The sequence below is a fragment of the Pseudophryne corroboree genome (assembly GCF_028390025.1).
Source record: "Pseudophryne corroboree isolate aPseCor3 chromosome 3 unlocalized genomic scaffold, aPseCor3.hap2 SUPER_3_unloc_1, whole genome shotgun sequence".
Lineage (NCBI taxonomy): Eukaryota > Metazoa > Chordata > Amphibia > Anura > Myobatrachidae > Pseudophryne > Pseudophryne corroboree.
In genome coordinates, this window is record NW_026967493.1 from 5,286,390 (window position 1) to 5,303,377 (window position 16,988).

Below are 16,988 nucleotides of genomic sequence, written 5' to 3' on the forward strand. Positions count from 1 at the left end.
GGAGCGGGTTTCTAAGGTGGTCTGCGTCCAATTCCAGCACCCTGAATGGCTCTCTAAGATTGTTTGCGTGTTCTGCACCCCATTCCGGGACCCGGACTGGCTATCTAAGGTGGTCTGCATCCTGTTCTGGCACTCAGAATGACTTTCTAAGGTGGCCTGCGTTCCATTCCATCTTCCTGCTTATCTAAGGTTATTTGGGTGTTCTGCACACCATGACAGCACCGGGAACTGGCATCTAAGGTGGTTTGCATCCTATTCTAGCATCCTAAACAGCTATCTAAGGTTTTGTGGGTGTTCTGCACACCATTCCGGCGCCTGGAACAGCTATCTAATGTGGTCTACACCCCGTTCCGGCACCCTGAACAGGTATCTAAGATGGTATGCCCCCCATTCCGGCACCTGGAACTGATATCTAAGGTGGCCCTATTCCGGCACCCTGAGCATCTAAGTTTGTTTGGGTGTTCTGCCCCCTAATTCTACCAACCGGAATGGGTATAACGGCACCCCACCCCACAACAGAGTGTGAGGTCAGGGGCGTGGAAAGCCATGCTGGGCCCCAGTAATGTAACAGGGTGTGGCCTAAATTGGGGGCGTGTCTACACCTCTGAAAGAAATAATTGATTAAAGTATTGTGTGCAATTTATTCAACGGGGCCAGGTTGCTTGATCGGAAGCAGGTCCCTCCTCTTCGGCCGACGGCGCCATCTGCCCAGTGACATCTGGGAACATGGCACATGTGCACTACAGGACGCTGCCCAGTACCGCCAAGAGTAAGTATATTTGGGAAGGGGGAGGTGGACTCCCGTCAGGCCCTTCCAGCAGCCTGGGACGGGGTAATTAGTACCTGATTACCCGCCTCTCGGCACCACTGCGTGTGGCGCTGCTCATAAATATTAGTTTTAATAATATTTTTTATAAAGGCGGCGTGGTCACACCCCCTACCCTACCAACAAAAACAATGGAAAAGGGGTCATTTATTATTAATTATTAATTAATATTTATACTGCACTAAAAAAAAATCCCCCTCGCTATGAAGCCAGTGTTTGAAATAGATGAGCTGCAGCACCAGCAGCTATCTCCGTTCTCCCCCCTCACTCCCTCTGCCCGAGTGTAGTATCAGCGGGGTACGTAGGAGGCTCTCAGCCCTGCACAGCGTTTCCCTGTGTGACAACAGCGCACAGACAGCGCCACTGTGCAGGGCTGACAGCCTCCTAGCAGTGCGGGAGCAGCAGCAGCTTCATGCGGGAGCCGGCAGGGATTTCTCCCTCCCCACTAACTGCCAGTCGGACGGGGATGCGCTTTCACAGCTCCCCAGCGGCAGAGGTCGCTGCAGAGAGCTGATCCGGTCCGGCGTTCCGGAAACGGGTCCGGTCCGGCTTTCACCGAATCCCTGTAGTTATGCTTAGTTACCCTGTACTTGTTCTATATTGTCTTTAACTGTAAGTCACTGTTTTCCTGTTATGATTATGTGCATATGTACTATGTAATTGGGTGCTGCGGAACCCTTGTGGCGCCATACAAATAAAGGATAATAATCATCATCATCATCATTTGACTGTCAGGTAGAGGAGATGTTCTTCAGAAACAGCACTGGTAGGTTATTATTATTATTATTATTATTATTATTATTATTATTATTACTATCTTTAGTATTATAATTACCAGTGAGAAGAGCTGCAGTTTTCTAGTTGGACACCAGGTGGCGGGTAATGATGTTTGGAGTAGAAAGGCTGCAGTTGGGCGCTTGCCTTGTGTGACAGGTCTGTAGTGTTTCTCTTATCGCAATGCATTCTGGGGGTTGACGTTCCTATGTAACTGTAAACATTTTTAACTCAAACTGACCTGGACTGCATCTCCCATAACACACTGCTTTCTCCGTACTGTAACTCGGGAGCCTGGTGGATCGCACAGACCGGAAGTTATGTCGAACGCATAAACAGGAAGTACAGTCAAGTGCACAAATCATGTGGACCGCCCGGACCGGAAGTTATCTATAACATTTCCGGTGTCAGAGGTGAGTGGGAGGAAGCAGTACAGGAGTCTTTACTGTGATAATTACATTGATAATTAGCCCTTATTACCTGTCTATTCCTTGTTATTTCCCCACATCCATACTGCAGGGCATAACTAATGGCTCATGTAAGTGGTATGAGAGCAGCAGGGATGTCACACATGTTCTGGTGCTGTGTAACCTGTATATTGCTAGTACATCCCCCTCTTACTGCAGGGAGCCGGCTGTTATTATTGCAGGGAGGTCAGGGGTGTATGGTGGAACAGTCTGTCACCGCTATCCTGGGAATAACTCTATGGGATGTGACATATAGGAAGATGGTCACCTCTTTATATCGCAGGGGGTGGAGCCTCTTACCCATAGAGGGCAGAGGTCACCTAGTTCTGTACTTTGTACAGATAAGTCTGAGGAGGGGATCGGTAAGGACAGTGGAGTGAAAGTATATGAGCCCCAAAGGGAGGGGGGGTCCACAGGTCGCAGACATCAGGAGTGACACCGTATCAAATGGTAGTTGCAGTATTTAACGGCTATGTAAATATATTATGGTATTGCAAATAATAATTTAATATTGTATGCATGTAGTACCACTAGTGTTACAAAAACAAAGAGGAGGGGACAAAAATAGCACAGTTACTACACACATGTATACAAATAGCACAGTTATTACATGTGATGCAGTTAAAATGCCGCCTATCGGGATCCCAGCGTTTTGGATGCCGACAGCCGGAATCCCGAGACCCACCCAGATTTCCCACTCAGTTGGTGGGTCCATACCACCAACTGAGTGGGAATCGAACCTTTGGCGAGTGGCCTCACAGCTGGGATTCCGGTACATGGCATGCCGCTATCCGGCCAGACCACATGCCTCGAGGGAAGCCAATCCCGGGCCAATTTTTTCAATATCGGGTATCGGGATTGAAAAATGGCCAATCCCAGGATGGGCTTTTAACTATGTGGCCGCCCCATTTCCCCGCCTGCCCCGCACACATAACTAACCGTATACCGCGGGCGGCAGGTGGGAAACACCACAGTCTCTCTCACGCCACCAGCGGCGGCAGCGCAGTGTGACCTCACGCTGCGCTGGGGAGCCGGAAGGAGGAAGCTGGGCAGCGTCTGAGCGTCCTGTGGAAGCTCAACGCTGATCCCTCAATCCTCGGGATTGGATCTCGACCGTTTTTGGCCCTAAATCCCGGGATCGGCCTCCTTAGATGCCACCCAGCAGGATGTAACCAGACACATTTCCTACAGAACAAAGTAATGTTTACAGCAGCAGTGAGGGCAATCCACCTGGCAGCAGCACATACATATAGTAATAATGACCTTTATTCATAATGCCCAACGCTGACCTCACACAGATGGGACATTTGTCTGTGTTTGTCCAGACGGGATCTCATGACTCTTTGGTTCGGATGGAAAGTCTGTCGGTCTATGGCCAGTATGGATGTATGTGCACAAATAAAATTGGTGTAGACCAGTGAGAAATCAGCCTTTATCTCTGTTATTGATGATCATTTTTTGTCCTATATCCAGGGTATACTGTCCTGTGTCACTCATCTGTATCACTAAGGATGGATGGACATGACCTGACTGAGAATATATTACACCTGACCCTCGAGATCATCTGCTTGCTGACTGGGGAGGTGAGGGGGTCTGGGAGCGTCACAGTGACATCACTCTTATCTCTATTACTAACACAGGGACCTGACTGGGGAGGTGAGGGAGTCTGGGAGCGTCACAGTGACATCACTCTTACCTGTAACACTAACACAGGGACCTAACAATTTTTAGTAATGTGTTTTAGTAATAAATATTGGTGTCCCTCTCAAAACATAGGATTACACATTGGTGAAGAAGACATCTGGAGAGTGTGTGACAACCAACAGCCATCCCTGTGTCTCTGGACCACTGATTAGTACCCAGAGCCCCATCATGGTTCCTCCACCTCAATCACTGATACATGAGAGACACAATGACCAGAAGATCCTGGAACTCACCAACAAGATCATTCAGCTGCTGACTGGAGAGGTGACTGCTGGGAATGGGGCATTATACAGTAACACCAGGGGATGTGTCTGGGTGATGACTGGAGAGGTGACTGCTGGGAATGGGACATTATACAGTAACACCAGGGGATGTGACTGGAGAGGTGACTGCTGGGAATGGGGCATTATACAGTAACACCGGGGGATGTGTCTAGGTGATGACTGTATCATTGTGTGTGTCAGGTTCCTATAAGGTGTGAGGATGTCACGGTCTATTTCTCCATGGAGGAGTGGGAGTATATAGAGGAACACAGGAGTCTGTACAAGGACGTGAAGATGGAGAATCACCGGCCCCTCACATCACTAGGTAAGAGGAGACTGTCGTGTAGTGTAATGGAGAGAGCACCATTACATGGGGGCCACCTAGCTACACATCATCTGATAATCCCATATATACAATGTACTCAATCACTGTGTGTCTCCTACAGATGGAGCCAGTAACAGGAATACTCCAGAGAGATGTCCCCGTCCTCTTTATTCCCAGGATCATACAGAGGAGAATCACAGTGTCCCCCAGGAGAGTCAGGTAGGTGAAACTGAAGGTATCGCCGTATGCCAAAAATTTTTCATTTTCATTCTTTTCTAAGAATAGTAAAGCCTATAAAGGTAGGCAGTAAGTATATAATAAATGTGAACAGTTAATGACGGAGGTGACATATTTAGATTCAATATCAATTGAACAATATGAAATATACTAAACTAACCCAGTATAGGAGTGTTATTTCCATTGGATGCCTACAGTACATTGTGTGTGTGTGTGTGTGTGTGTGTGTGTATACATATATATATATATATATATATATATATATGTCTGTGCCAACTCCTTCTCAGCAGTGGGTGGGCATTGTGTGTCCAAGAGGCATAGCTATGAGGGTCACATGATGCTTTATGTGGTCCCAGTAATAATACGTAGCACCAAAGCAGCTCTGACCATATAGTGCAGGGGGGAACCATTTAGCACATATAAACATACATGTTATCATGTATGTAATATATGTGCCGGCTGGTTCCCCCGTGGATTGGGCCCGCCCCCAGACTTTTGTGAACCTAGCCTATGGGAGTCTGGGGGCGGGCTTAGAAGTGTGTGAAGCCTTGTGCTGATTCCTGGGAGCCGCACAGCTCCAGATACACTCAGCGCACCCGATCCCTGGGAGAACCAGCCACCATCTCCCAATCTCCTCTTTATCCGTCACAATCACTGCATACACCCATTCCTGTAACACAAACCAGTATATTCATAGAGACACAGATTAGCCATTTTCCCAGCGACCTCTACACTGATCATTTAGGTGGCGGTTGATAGATCTATACTGTCTAAAAAGAAGGTCGACACAAGTGTTTTTAATTTTCTATTTTTTCGACTTCTGTTTCATTTACTATCTATGTTGACTACAATACGGAATAGCAACCTTGCGAGAAGCGTGGTGAGGACCCACGTTACACTAATTGTGGTCAAACACTGTGAAACCCACCCCCACAAAAAACTGTGTTGACTTTTTTTTCGGCCTTTGTTCCTGTCGACCATAGACACATTCAACCTGTTGACCCTGTCTGCCTATTGCATGTCGACTATATATGGTTGACCGATTGACTGTATAGTTACTGTAGATTAAATGATCCATATTTGATCATATAACCTCCATTTTCATGCTACTGATACCTTTTTGTTATATAATGTAACCACATGTTCTACTCACCCCGCCCCCCCAGGCGACTATGCTGCCTGCTGACCCCGCCCCCAGGCAGCTGTGCCGCCTGCTGACCCCGCCCCCAGGCGGCGGTGCCGCTTGCTGACCCCTCCCCCAGGCGGCTGTTCCGCCTGCTGACCCCTCCTCCAGGCGGTTGTTCCGCCTGCTGACCCCGCCCCCAGGTGACTATGCTGCCTGCTGACCCCGCCCCCAGGCGACTGCCGCCTGCTGACCCCGCCCCCAAGCGACTATGCTGTCCACTTATCCCACCCCCTGGTGACTATGCTGTCCGCTGATCCCACCCCCTGGTGACTATGCTGCTTGCTGACCCCCCCCAGTAACTACACAGTCTGCTTGACCTCCATATCATCTGATACTAGGACTTCAAGGTCACACCCCACAGTTCTTCCTCTGTATTTGTGTACTACATGTATTTTTTTAACTTTGAGCACTTTACTCCTGTTTTTCTCTAAATCACTAAAACACTGTAACAATGAATTGCACATTTATAACCATTTCAGCCCGGCTCTATCCTGTCAGTTCCTCAGTGCAGTATGGTCACTTAAATGCACTGGGTACTTACCTCATATCCCCTAGGTACCAGAGGGACTCCGCAATATATCATCTGTACAGAAGCTGTTTGGGTCTGATATTATTATACACTGATATTATTCCTTTGTATGATCTCTGTTCTGTATTACATGTGATAATTACAATTTTAGGGGAAAGATCTTAAAGAGGAAGTGGAGGAGGAAATCCCTACAGATATCAGCACAGGTGAGTAATAAGCACTAGGTACAGAACACACTCTCTCTGGTATATCTCCTACATCAGGAGCCATCAGCCCCTATTATACTCCTGCTCTCCCCCTCACATCATGTCACTGTGTGTTACCATCCAAGAGATCTGACCAGTCTCCTGTTCACACTCTCTGGTGTATCTTATACATCAGGAGCCATCAGCCCCTATTATACTCCTGGTCTCCCCCTCACATCATGTCACTGTGTGTTACCATCCAAGAGATCTGACCAGTCTCCTCCCCAGACTCTCTGGTGTATCTCATACATCAGGAGCCATCAGCCCCTATTACACTCCTGCTCTCCCCCTCACATCATGTCACTGTGTGTTACCAGCCCAGAGATCTGACCAGTCTCCTCCCCACACTCTCTGGTGTATCTCATACATCAGGAGCCATCAGCCCCTATTATACTCCTGCTCTCCCCCTCACATCATGTCACTGTGTGCTACCAGCCCAGAGATCTGACCAGTCTCCTCTTCACACTCTCTGTGTATCTCATACATCCGGAGGCACCAGCCCCTATTATACTCCTGCTCTCCCCCTCACATCATGTCACTGTGTGTTACCATCCAAGAGATCTGACCAGTCTCCTCCCCACACTCTCTGGTGTATATCATACATCAGGAGCCATCAGCCCCTATTACACTCCTGCTCTCCCCCTCACATCATGTCACTGTGTGCTACCAGCCCAGAGATCTGACCAGTCTCCTCTTCACACTCTCTGGTGTATCTCATACATCAGGAGCCATCAGCCCCTATTATACTCCTGCTCTCCCCCTCACATCATGTCACTGTGTGTTACCAGCCCAGAGATCTGACCAGTCTCCTTCCCACACTCTCTGGTGTGTATCATACATCAGGAGCCATCAGCCCCTATTATACTCCTGCTCTCCCCCTCACATCATGTCACTGTGTGTCACCAGCCCAGAGATCTGACCAGTCTCCTCCCCACACTCTCTGGTGTATCTCATACATCCGGAGCCATCAGCACCTATTATACTCCTGCTCTCCCCCTCACATCACTGTAGAGACTTTAGTGTGAAAATGGCACCAGCTGAATTGTCCCAGGAATATGTGCAATGTGTATAAGACTGGCACGGTGGTATAGAGTCTTCTCAGCAGTGTGCACACCACCACTTTCCAACGCCCATTTGGGTATTGCTGGTCATTTAGTACTGGGCTTGGTCTTTCTCTTTAGAGAGCAATTGTTGATATTTACTATCTTAAATGTAATCACAGTACAAATTTGATTAATTACTGTCCACTAATTATTGTATTATATTATTCTCATTTCCCTACATTTATATTATTTGCAGCAGATGAATACAACAGTGGTAATACCTCACAGAGACATTTTATTTTCTCTGCAGATTGTGAAACAGAAGATAGTGACATCACACCAGATTCTCCAGGAGAAAACCCCATTACCGCAGATATAAATCCCACACATCACAGTGCAGATATTTCATCTGGCACCACTTACCTGGAGGAATGTTCCCCTCATCAGTCACATATTGCACATGATACAGGTCATACTAGTGAATTATTTCCGTGCTTTGAGTGTGGGAAATGTTTTACACAGAAATCAGATCTTGTTACACATCAGGGAAGTCACACGGGCGAGAAGCCATTTTCATGTGTTGATTGTGGCAAATGTTTTACACATAAATCAACTTTTGTTATACATCGGAGAACGCACACGGGTGAGAAGCCATTTTCATGCACTGCATGCGGGAAATGTTTTACCCGTAAGGCGAGCCTTTTTGAACATGAGGGAATTCACACGGGTCAGACTCCATTTTCATGCTGTGATTGTGGGAAATTTTTTACCCACAAATCGAGTCTCATTAAGCATCAGATGATCCACACCGGGGAGCGGCCATTTTCATGTGCCGAGTGTGGCAAATGCTTTACACACAAATCAACTCTCGTTACACATAAGAGGAGTCACACAGGTGAGAGGCCATTTCCGTGCTCTGTGTGCGGAAAACGTTTCACACGGAAATCAAGTCTTTTTGACCATCAGGGAACCCACAGAGGTGAGAAGGCATTTTCGTGCTCGGAGTGTGGGAAATGTTTTACGCATAAATCGCATCTTGTTAGACACCAGCAAATTCACACCGGCGAGAAGTCTTATTCGTGTCCTACGTGTGGGAAATGTTTTTCAAATAAATCGTACCTTACAAAACATCAGAGAACTCACACAGGTGAGAAGCCGTTTACATGTTCTGAGTGTGGGAAATGTTTTACAGAGAAATCAAATCTTGTCAAACATCAGCTAATTCACACAGAGGAGAACCCATTTCAGTGCTCTGAGTGTGGGAAAAGCTTCACCCTTAAGTCAAATCTGATTAGGCATCAGAAAATTCACAGCGGGGAGAGGCCATTTCCGTGTTCTGAGTGTGGGAAACGTTTTGCTCGGAAATCAGAATTAAATTTACATAGGAGAATTCATGTAAGCAAATAACCAGGAGCTCATCGAGATATAGGAAACCGGATTGCGCTAGTACTCAGTAAGAAATAGTAATATATTCTTAGTAATACTTGAGTATGAACATGGTATTAAAGTTCCATTCTCAAAGAACATAATATTTTGGGCTGATTGGTTGCCATGGGCAACTTCTCTACTGGCACAATTCTCCACTCTTTTCACTGCTTCATACATTTCTTCCTCAGTGTCACACGCAAAGCTAATGTTCGCTGATTTAAGCAATTTTCTTAATGATTAAAATCCATAAAATCTCGTAGTCTGCGACTATGCTAATTCCACCACCAATGGACTGAGACACCTACTTTGAGCATCTGTAGACACTATTACTATTTGTTGCGTCTTTAGATGGGTTGCACCATTAAAACTTACAGCAGCCCCCATTTTATCCATCCAAAAGTTATCCTCCTAGTCATCCAGCATCCTCTTTCAGTTTGGGACTTTGCCAGTCGTATGTACGGCCTAGCTCCTTCTCCTGGTCCAGAGGTTCTCAAACGCAGTCCACAAGGCACCCCAAGGGTCCAGGTTTTCTGTTTATCCATGCTTGGCCACAGGTGACTTAATCAGCACCTCAGTCAATTTGTTTTAACCGTCTGTGCTGAGCCATGGCTATACCTAAAACCTGTACCGTTGGGGTGCCTTGAGGACCACCTTTGAGAACCTCTGTCCTAGTCCCTTCATACCCTTATATAATAACTCAGGCTTTTCCCCTGGACTCTCTTTTTAATCCTATAAACCTTGGATACAAAAGGGTGTCCGATTCTTAAATGGCAACACCAGGAGTTCTCCTTTCCTTCATTCTCGGCTGTACAAGAAAAACTTTATATCCCTCACAAAACTTCTTTCAATTCCTTCAATTGCGACACTTGCAGATGGCTGTTGAACAACCGTTAACAAGAAGACCCCTCACCACATGTGAATCTCTGTGCCCCCGACAAGCTTCCATCGAGGGCCTGGCTTCCATATTCTACTCTGTGCTGCAGACCCCTTCCTCTGACCATAAGGGTTCTCACGAGCCCGCTTGGGAGGCCGACCTGGGAGGATGTCCTTGACACACAGATGAATGGAAAAATATTCACAGTCGCACAGCATCTAGCTCTCTGTGTGTATATTAAAGAGAATACTTTCAAATGACTCTACAGGTGGTATTATGTACCCACCCGTTTACATAATGTTCCTACAGGACTGTTGGAGGAACTGTAACTCGGAAGGCACATTTCTTCATATATGGCAGCAATGTCCCAATCTCCGTTTACTTTGGTTGGAAACTGGGAACTTAATTACCTCTATTACAAATATCACTGTCCCATTTTCCCCTAGATAATACCTATTGCCAACTGAGATTCCGGGGACCTCTCGCAACCATACAACGCTAATCTGCCAGGTTCTTTCTGCAGCCACATGCCAGATTGTTGCAGACAACCTTCTGCTCCCTCGTGGCAGACTACCCTTCCCAGAGTCTGGCATGTTTACAAGATGGAATACATGTTAAGCATTATCCACGGAAGCTATCTTTTTCTAAAACATGGGATTCTTGGACCTCTTGTTTTCGAGTCCACCCCCCATTTACTTATTGACTTAATATTTTAATCTTTGCCCCCATTCGGCTCCTCATGTCTGGAGCTACACCCCTTCCCTACCACCGTAATCCCCCCCCCCCCCTTTTTGTGGATTGCCACTCCACACATTTGTTCCCAATTTTCCCTTTAAATTGGTACAGCTTTTGAGTGGTCATGCTGGGCCCGATTTGGACCCTCTTGTTTTCCCTGCCACCATTTTTTGTGGCTTGCTACCTTATATTTACTCAGCTGTATGGATGTTCTGCATCATCTGTTAATGTTTACATGTCATGTCACCGCTACCTGTGCCGTTTCAGAAATATGGGCCGGTATGTAATGGGAGCCGATAATGGCAAAATGTCCGACGTTTGTTGCTTTTTTTGGATGCTTACGGCTCTAAAGTAGAGAGCCAGATAAAAAGTCGGATCCAGCTGTTTTGCTCATGTTAAGTATACAACTTGTCCAATGTAATGGAGTCCGATATTGCGTGTCGGACACAAAACAGCTGTGAAACAATCAAAGAATTTAGAGTTGGGTTTTTTTTGGGCAAGTTTGTTATGAAAATTTAAGAAATCAATTAGAAGTATACTTTTCAAGCACATTTGCAATAAATAAACACTTTTTAATACATTTTGACACTTAAAAAACCCCCAAAAAAACAACCTTTGTTCTATAAAAATACTCTACGTACTGTACATGTAATTTTTACACTATTTTCCCTGGGAAATGTGTTATTAGAGGAATATAAATGTACTAAGTCGCACAAGCAGTTCCAGCTGAATCCAATGATGTGTGACATGCCTATATTATGTGTGTAATTTCCAAATACTCCACGTACTGTACTTGGTTTTTTGTTTTGTTTTTTAACACACAAATTTGTCATGGACGCAAATGAATGTACTTTGTCCAGCTGAATCAATGATATGCGGCATGGCTATATTCAGTGTGTAATTGCTACTTTATCTAATTATGTTACAGTGTTTGGTTGGAATACATTGTAGCATAACATTTTGTATGCAAATACAGTTGCTATTACACACTACAGTATATAGAGTGTAGCCATGCTGCATATGATTTTAAACCAGCTGCTTGTGCGTCCTGGAGGACTGGGTATCATTTAGGGTGTGTGTTTCTTTTAATCATGGGACTTTTGGGGGACGATGGGTGACTTTCTCTGGTACTGTGGTCCTCCTATACTAAAATAAGCATTTCGGATGGTCCGAAAATATCGGATGTTTTCTAGTCTAAATACCACAACACCTCGGATCTGATATGCTGATGCCGGAAAATAGACGCACACCATTACATTGCCCGAGTTCCGGGAAATAGACGTACATTTGTAATGTCTGATGTGGTGCGTTAATGTTCCGGACGGCATTATCGGCTCCCATTACATCCCGGCCACAGTCTTTATAAAAAATTTAAAACCCCCCCCCCCAGAAAAAAACGTATAAAGTATGGCTCCAGTATGAGTGAGTAAGCATCTCTGTACGCAACCATTTTAGCGACACTCCCATAGATTGTCCCTGTAAGTCCACATAGCCACTGCCCGGGAAAGCCCAGTACATTTTCAGTACACTTCTGCGTGCTTCTGCCTGAAAGCGCTACTGCAACTCTGTACAGACACAGTCGCGAAGCTTGCGCAGTATAACGTAATCGCTGAACTACAGAGCCTACGGCTCAGAAGCAGGCCCTTTGGGAGGTTTTTATTGTGTGGGTGCTGCCTAATATCAAATGCATTTGTGTTGCGCATAAACATGTGTCTGACGGATTTGCCCTGAAGATACCAAACGCATATGCAGCCATTGCTGACGGGGAGGCATGTACAGCCCTACATATGGGTGACAATACGCATTTTTGTGTTCGCTTTTTCATCAAATACTTTGTGTCTATTGCCCTAGAGGGTCTATTTCTGTTGTAGTGTCTGCGTGTATCTCCTTGTTAGAGAATAGACGCAATTGACACTATGAGATGTGCCGCCGGGCAATGCTGTGATGCCCAGCTGTGTGCATATTGGCCAGCTGCAGTGGTGCCAACTTTGCAAGTTTTCTTGCTCCTCTCTATGGGGTGCGAGGGAAAATGTGCAGTGCCAGCGGGCACGTTGTGCCATTCTGATTTGGCACATTATGTCCTGTAGTTTTTATTCTAGCACCCTGCACCTAATCAGTGAAGGGGGAATCATATTATTGAGATGTGGTCAGTGCATAGAACTGGGCATTTCCCTTCTTCCTCCTACCTTCTATGTCCTCTTCTTTTTCCTTCCCCTCCCGTTTCTTTCTCCAGCAACATAAGGATCCATAGAGATCTACAGGACATAACACTGTGTCTGTTTTCATGTCATTACTGCTGTCACTATATATGTTTCCATGTGCTATAAAATATTTTTCTTCTTTTGTTTAACTATAGTTTGATACTACTATAGTTTGCTGAAGTTGTTGTTAACAGTTTTTACCATGTTGCTGTACCTCCACTAGTTGCACCTATGTAGTGCGCCCCCAGATGGTCACCTCGGATGATTCCCCTGTGGGCAAGATGTATTTCACGTGGATCTATTCATAAAGGGTATATCATGTTACGACACACGTGTCAGTTCTCCCATATATGGCTAATCTCCCACAGTGTAACCTTCATCGTGCGCCCAACATGGCTCGTGGATGGGATGAAAAACACATGGAGCTGATTGGTTTGTTGGGACCCTACTCCTAGCGTTAGGTTACTGCTACCACCCCATTTTGTGTCATCTCTTTCCAGGTGTAACCTATCCCACCCAGGGTACTCCTACGCAGTGCGCCCAAGATGGTTGCCTCGCCCTGTAAATTTTGTTGGTGGAATATACAACCTGTGGAATATATTACTTAAAATGTCTGCACTAGCCCTGCATTATGTTTATTGTGCGCCCTAGGTTTTGTTGTTTTTAATTATTTTTGTATGTTTGTTTTCTGCTTGCTGTAATACTAAATCCTTTGTACTATATACCATGTTTTTAACGTCTGTAAAGCGACTTTGAAACCTGCTGGAGTAAATCGCTATATAAATAAATTTCTTCTTATTCTTCTTCTTATTTTAAAGACCTGTAAATCAAATTAACATTAGCACACAGGACATAAAGGTAGTTGTTAAAAGAAGCATTTTTATTGAAGGAAGTAAAATTGGTTAATATTGGAGGTACATAAAGGGACAGATTTAATTAGTTGTGGGCTTTACTGCATGGGTTTAGCTCCTGTGTTAATTACCCAGAGCTATTCAATTATTGCCCATGGCAAGCTCCCGAATATCTTTACAGCCTAATTTAAGTGTTGGATGTATCCAATTACTGCCTGCGGTAAGCCCGCACTAGTCCCGAGGGTGCACTTAATGCTGATTCTTCCTCGCAGTCTCTCCAGCTGCAAGGAAAACTCCACGTTATGTGCACCCTCAGGCCTACATAAGGACCCAACAGAGGAATTCAGGCAACAATTACAGACACTTCTGAAAATAAGAATTTACTCACCGGTAATTCTATTTCTCGTAGTCCGTAGTGGATGCTGGGGACTCCGTAAGGACCATGGTGAATAGACGGGCTCCTCAGGAGACTGGGCACACTATAAGAAAGATTTGGTACTACCTGGTGTGCACTGGCTCCTCCCTCTATGCCCCTCCTCCAGACCTCAGTAAGGATACTGTGCCCGGAAGAGCTGACACAATAAGGAAGGATTTTGAATCCCGGGTAAGACTCATACCAGCCACACCAATCACACCGTATAACTCGTGATATTAAACCCAGTTAACAGTATGAAATAAAACTGAGCCTCTCAACAGATGGCTCAACAATAATCCTTTAGTTAGGCAATAACTATATACAAGTATTGCAGACAATCCGCACTTGGGATGGGCGCCCAGCATCCACTACGGACTACGAGAAATAGAATTACCGGTGAGTAAATTCTTATTTTCTCTGACGTCCTAGTGGATGCTGGGGACTCCGTAAGGACCATGGGGATTATACCAAAGCTCCCAAACGGGCGGGAGAGTGCGGATGACTCTGCAGCACCGAATGAGAGAACTCAAGGTCCTCCTCAGCCAGGGTATCAAATTTGTAGAATTTAGCAAACGTGTTTGCCCCTGACCAAGTTGCAGCTCGGCAAAGTTGTAAAGCCGAGACCCCTCGGGCAGCCGCCCAAGATGAGCCTACCTTCCTCGTGGAATGGGCTTTCACTGATTTAGGATGCGGCAATCCAGCCGCAGAATGCGCCAGCTGAATTGTGCTACAAATCCAGCGAGCAATAGTCTGCTTAGAAGCAGGAGCACCTATTTTGTTGGGTGCATACAGGATAAAAAGCGAGTCAGTTTTCCTGAATCCAGCCGTCCTGGAAACATAAATTTTCAAGGCCCTGACTACGTCCAGTAACTTGGAATCCTCCAAGCCCCTAGTAGCCGCAGGCACCACAATAGGTTGGTTCAAGTGAAAAGCTGATACCACCTTAGGGAGAAACTGGGGACGAGTCCTCAATTCTGCCCTATCCATATGGAAAATCAGGTAAGGGCTTTTACATGACAAAGCCGCCAATTCTGACACACGCCTGGCCGAAGCCAAGGCCAATAACATGACCACTTTCCACGTGAGATATTTCAGATCCACGGTTTTAAGTGGTTCAAACCAATGTGATTTTAGGAAACTCAACACCACATTGACATCCCAAGGTGCCACAGGAGGCACAAAAGGGGGCTGAATATGAAGCACTCCCTTTACAAAAGTCTGAACTTCAGGCAGTGAAGCCAGTTCTTTCTGGAAGAAAATCGACAGCCGAAATCTGGACCTTAATGGAACCCAATTTTAGGCCCATAGTCACTCCTGACTGTAGGAAGTGCAGAAAACGACCCAGCTGAAATTCCTCTGTAGGGGCCTTCCTGGCCTCACACCACGCAACATATTTTTTCGCCAAATGCGGTGATAATGGTTTGCGGTTACTTCTTTCCTGGCTTTTATCAGCGTAGGAATGACTTCCTCCGGAATGCCCTTTTCCTTTAGGATCCGGAATTCAACCGCCATGCCGTCTTGGAACAGACAGGGCCCCTGCTGTAGCAGATCCTATCTGAGCGGAAGAGGCCATGGGTCCTCTGATAACATTTCTTGAAGTTCCGGGTACCAAGCTCTTCTTGGTTAATCCGGAACCACGAGTATCGTTCTTACTCCTCACCTTCTTATTATTCTCAGTACCTTTGGTATGAGAGGCAGAGGAGGGAACACATAAACCGACTGGTACACCCACGGTGTCACTAGAGCGTCCACAGCTATCGCCTGAGGGTCCCTTGACCTGGCGCAATATCTCTTTAGCTTTTTGTTGAGGCGGAACGCCATCATGTCCACCTGTGGCCTTTCCCAACGGTTTACCAACAGTAGGAAGACTTCTGGATGAAGTCCCCACTCTCCCGGGTGTAGGTCGTGTCTGCTGAGGAAGTCTGCTTCCCAGTTGTCCACTCCCGGAATGAACACTGCTGACAGTGCTAGTACGTGATTTTCCGCCCATCGGAGAATCCTTGTGGCTTCTGCCATCGCCACCCTGCTTCTTGTGCCGCCCTGTCGGTTTACATGGGCGACTGCCGTGATGTTGTCTGATTGGATCAGAACCGGCTGGTTTTGAAGCAGGGGCCTTGCCTGACTTAGGGCATTGTAAATGGCCCTCAGTTCCAGAATGTTTATGTGTAGGGACGACTCCTGACTTGACCAAAGTCCCTGGAAATTTCTTCCCTGTGTGACTGCCCCCCAGCCCCGAAGGCTGGCATCCGTGGTCACCAGGACCCAGTCCTGTATGCCGAATCTGCGGCCCTCTAGAAGATGAGCACTCTGCAGCCACTACAGTAGAGACACCCTGGTCCTTGGAGACAGGGTTATCAGTTGATGCATCTGAAGATGCGATCCCGACCACTTGTCCAAGAGGTCCCACTGGAAGGTCCTTGCATGGAACCTGCCAAACGGAATTGCTTCGTATGAAGCCACCATTTTCCCCAGGACTCGTGTGCAGTGATGCACCGATACCCATTTTGGTTTTAGGAGGTCTCTGACTAGAGATGACAGCTCCTTGGCTTTCTCCTGCGGGAGAAACACTTTTTTCTGTTCTGTGTCCAGAATCATCCCCAGGAACAGTAAGCGTGTGGAAGGAACCAGTTGTGACTTTGGAATGTTTAGAATCCAGCCATGCTGTTGTAGCACTTCCCGAGATAGTGCTACTCCGACCAGTAACTGCTCCCTGGACCTCGCCTTTATTAGGAGATCGTCCAAGTATGGGATAATTAAAACTCCCTTTTTTCGAAGGAGTATCATCATTTCTGCCATTACCTTGGTAAACACCCTCGGTGCCGTGGACAGTCCAAACGGTAGTGTCTGGAATTGGTAATGGCAATCCTGTACCACAAATCTGAGGT

General features: G+C 46.3%; 1 protein-coding gene across 1 annotated transcript; it reads left to right on the plus strand.

Moving 5' to 3' along the window:
* The first annotated feature begins 1,949 nt into the window (after positions 1–1,949).
* On the plus strand, positions 1,950–13,647 carry LOC134983150 (zinc finger protein OZF-like). The gene is made up of 7 exons (XM_063948889.1): positions 1,950–2,013; positions 3,541–3,650; positions 3,844–4,035; positions 4,236–4,359; positions 4,481–4,578; positions 6,463–6,517; positions 7,910–13,647. Exons 2-7 carry the CDS (start codon positions 3,579–3,581, stop codon positions 9,004–9,006), a joined length of 1,638 nt encoding a protein of 545 aa, XP_063804959.1. The 5' UTR covers positions 1,950–2,013; positions 3,541–3,578; the 3' UTR covers positions 9,007–13,647.
* Positions 13,648–16,988: the final 3,341 nt, after the last annotated feature.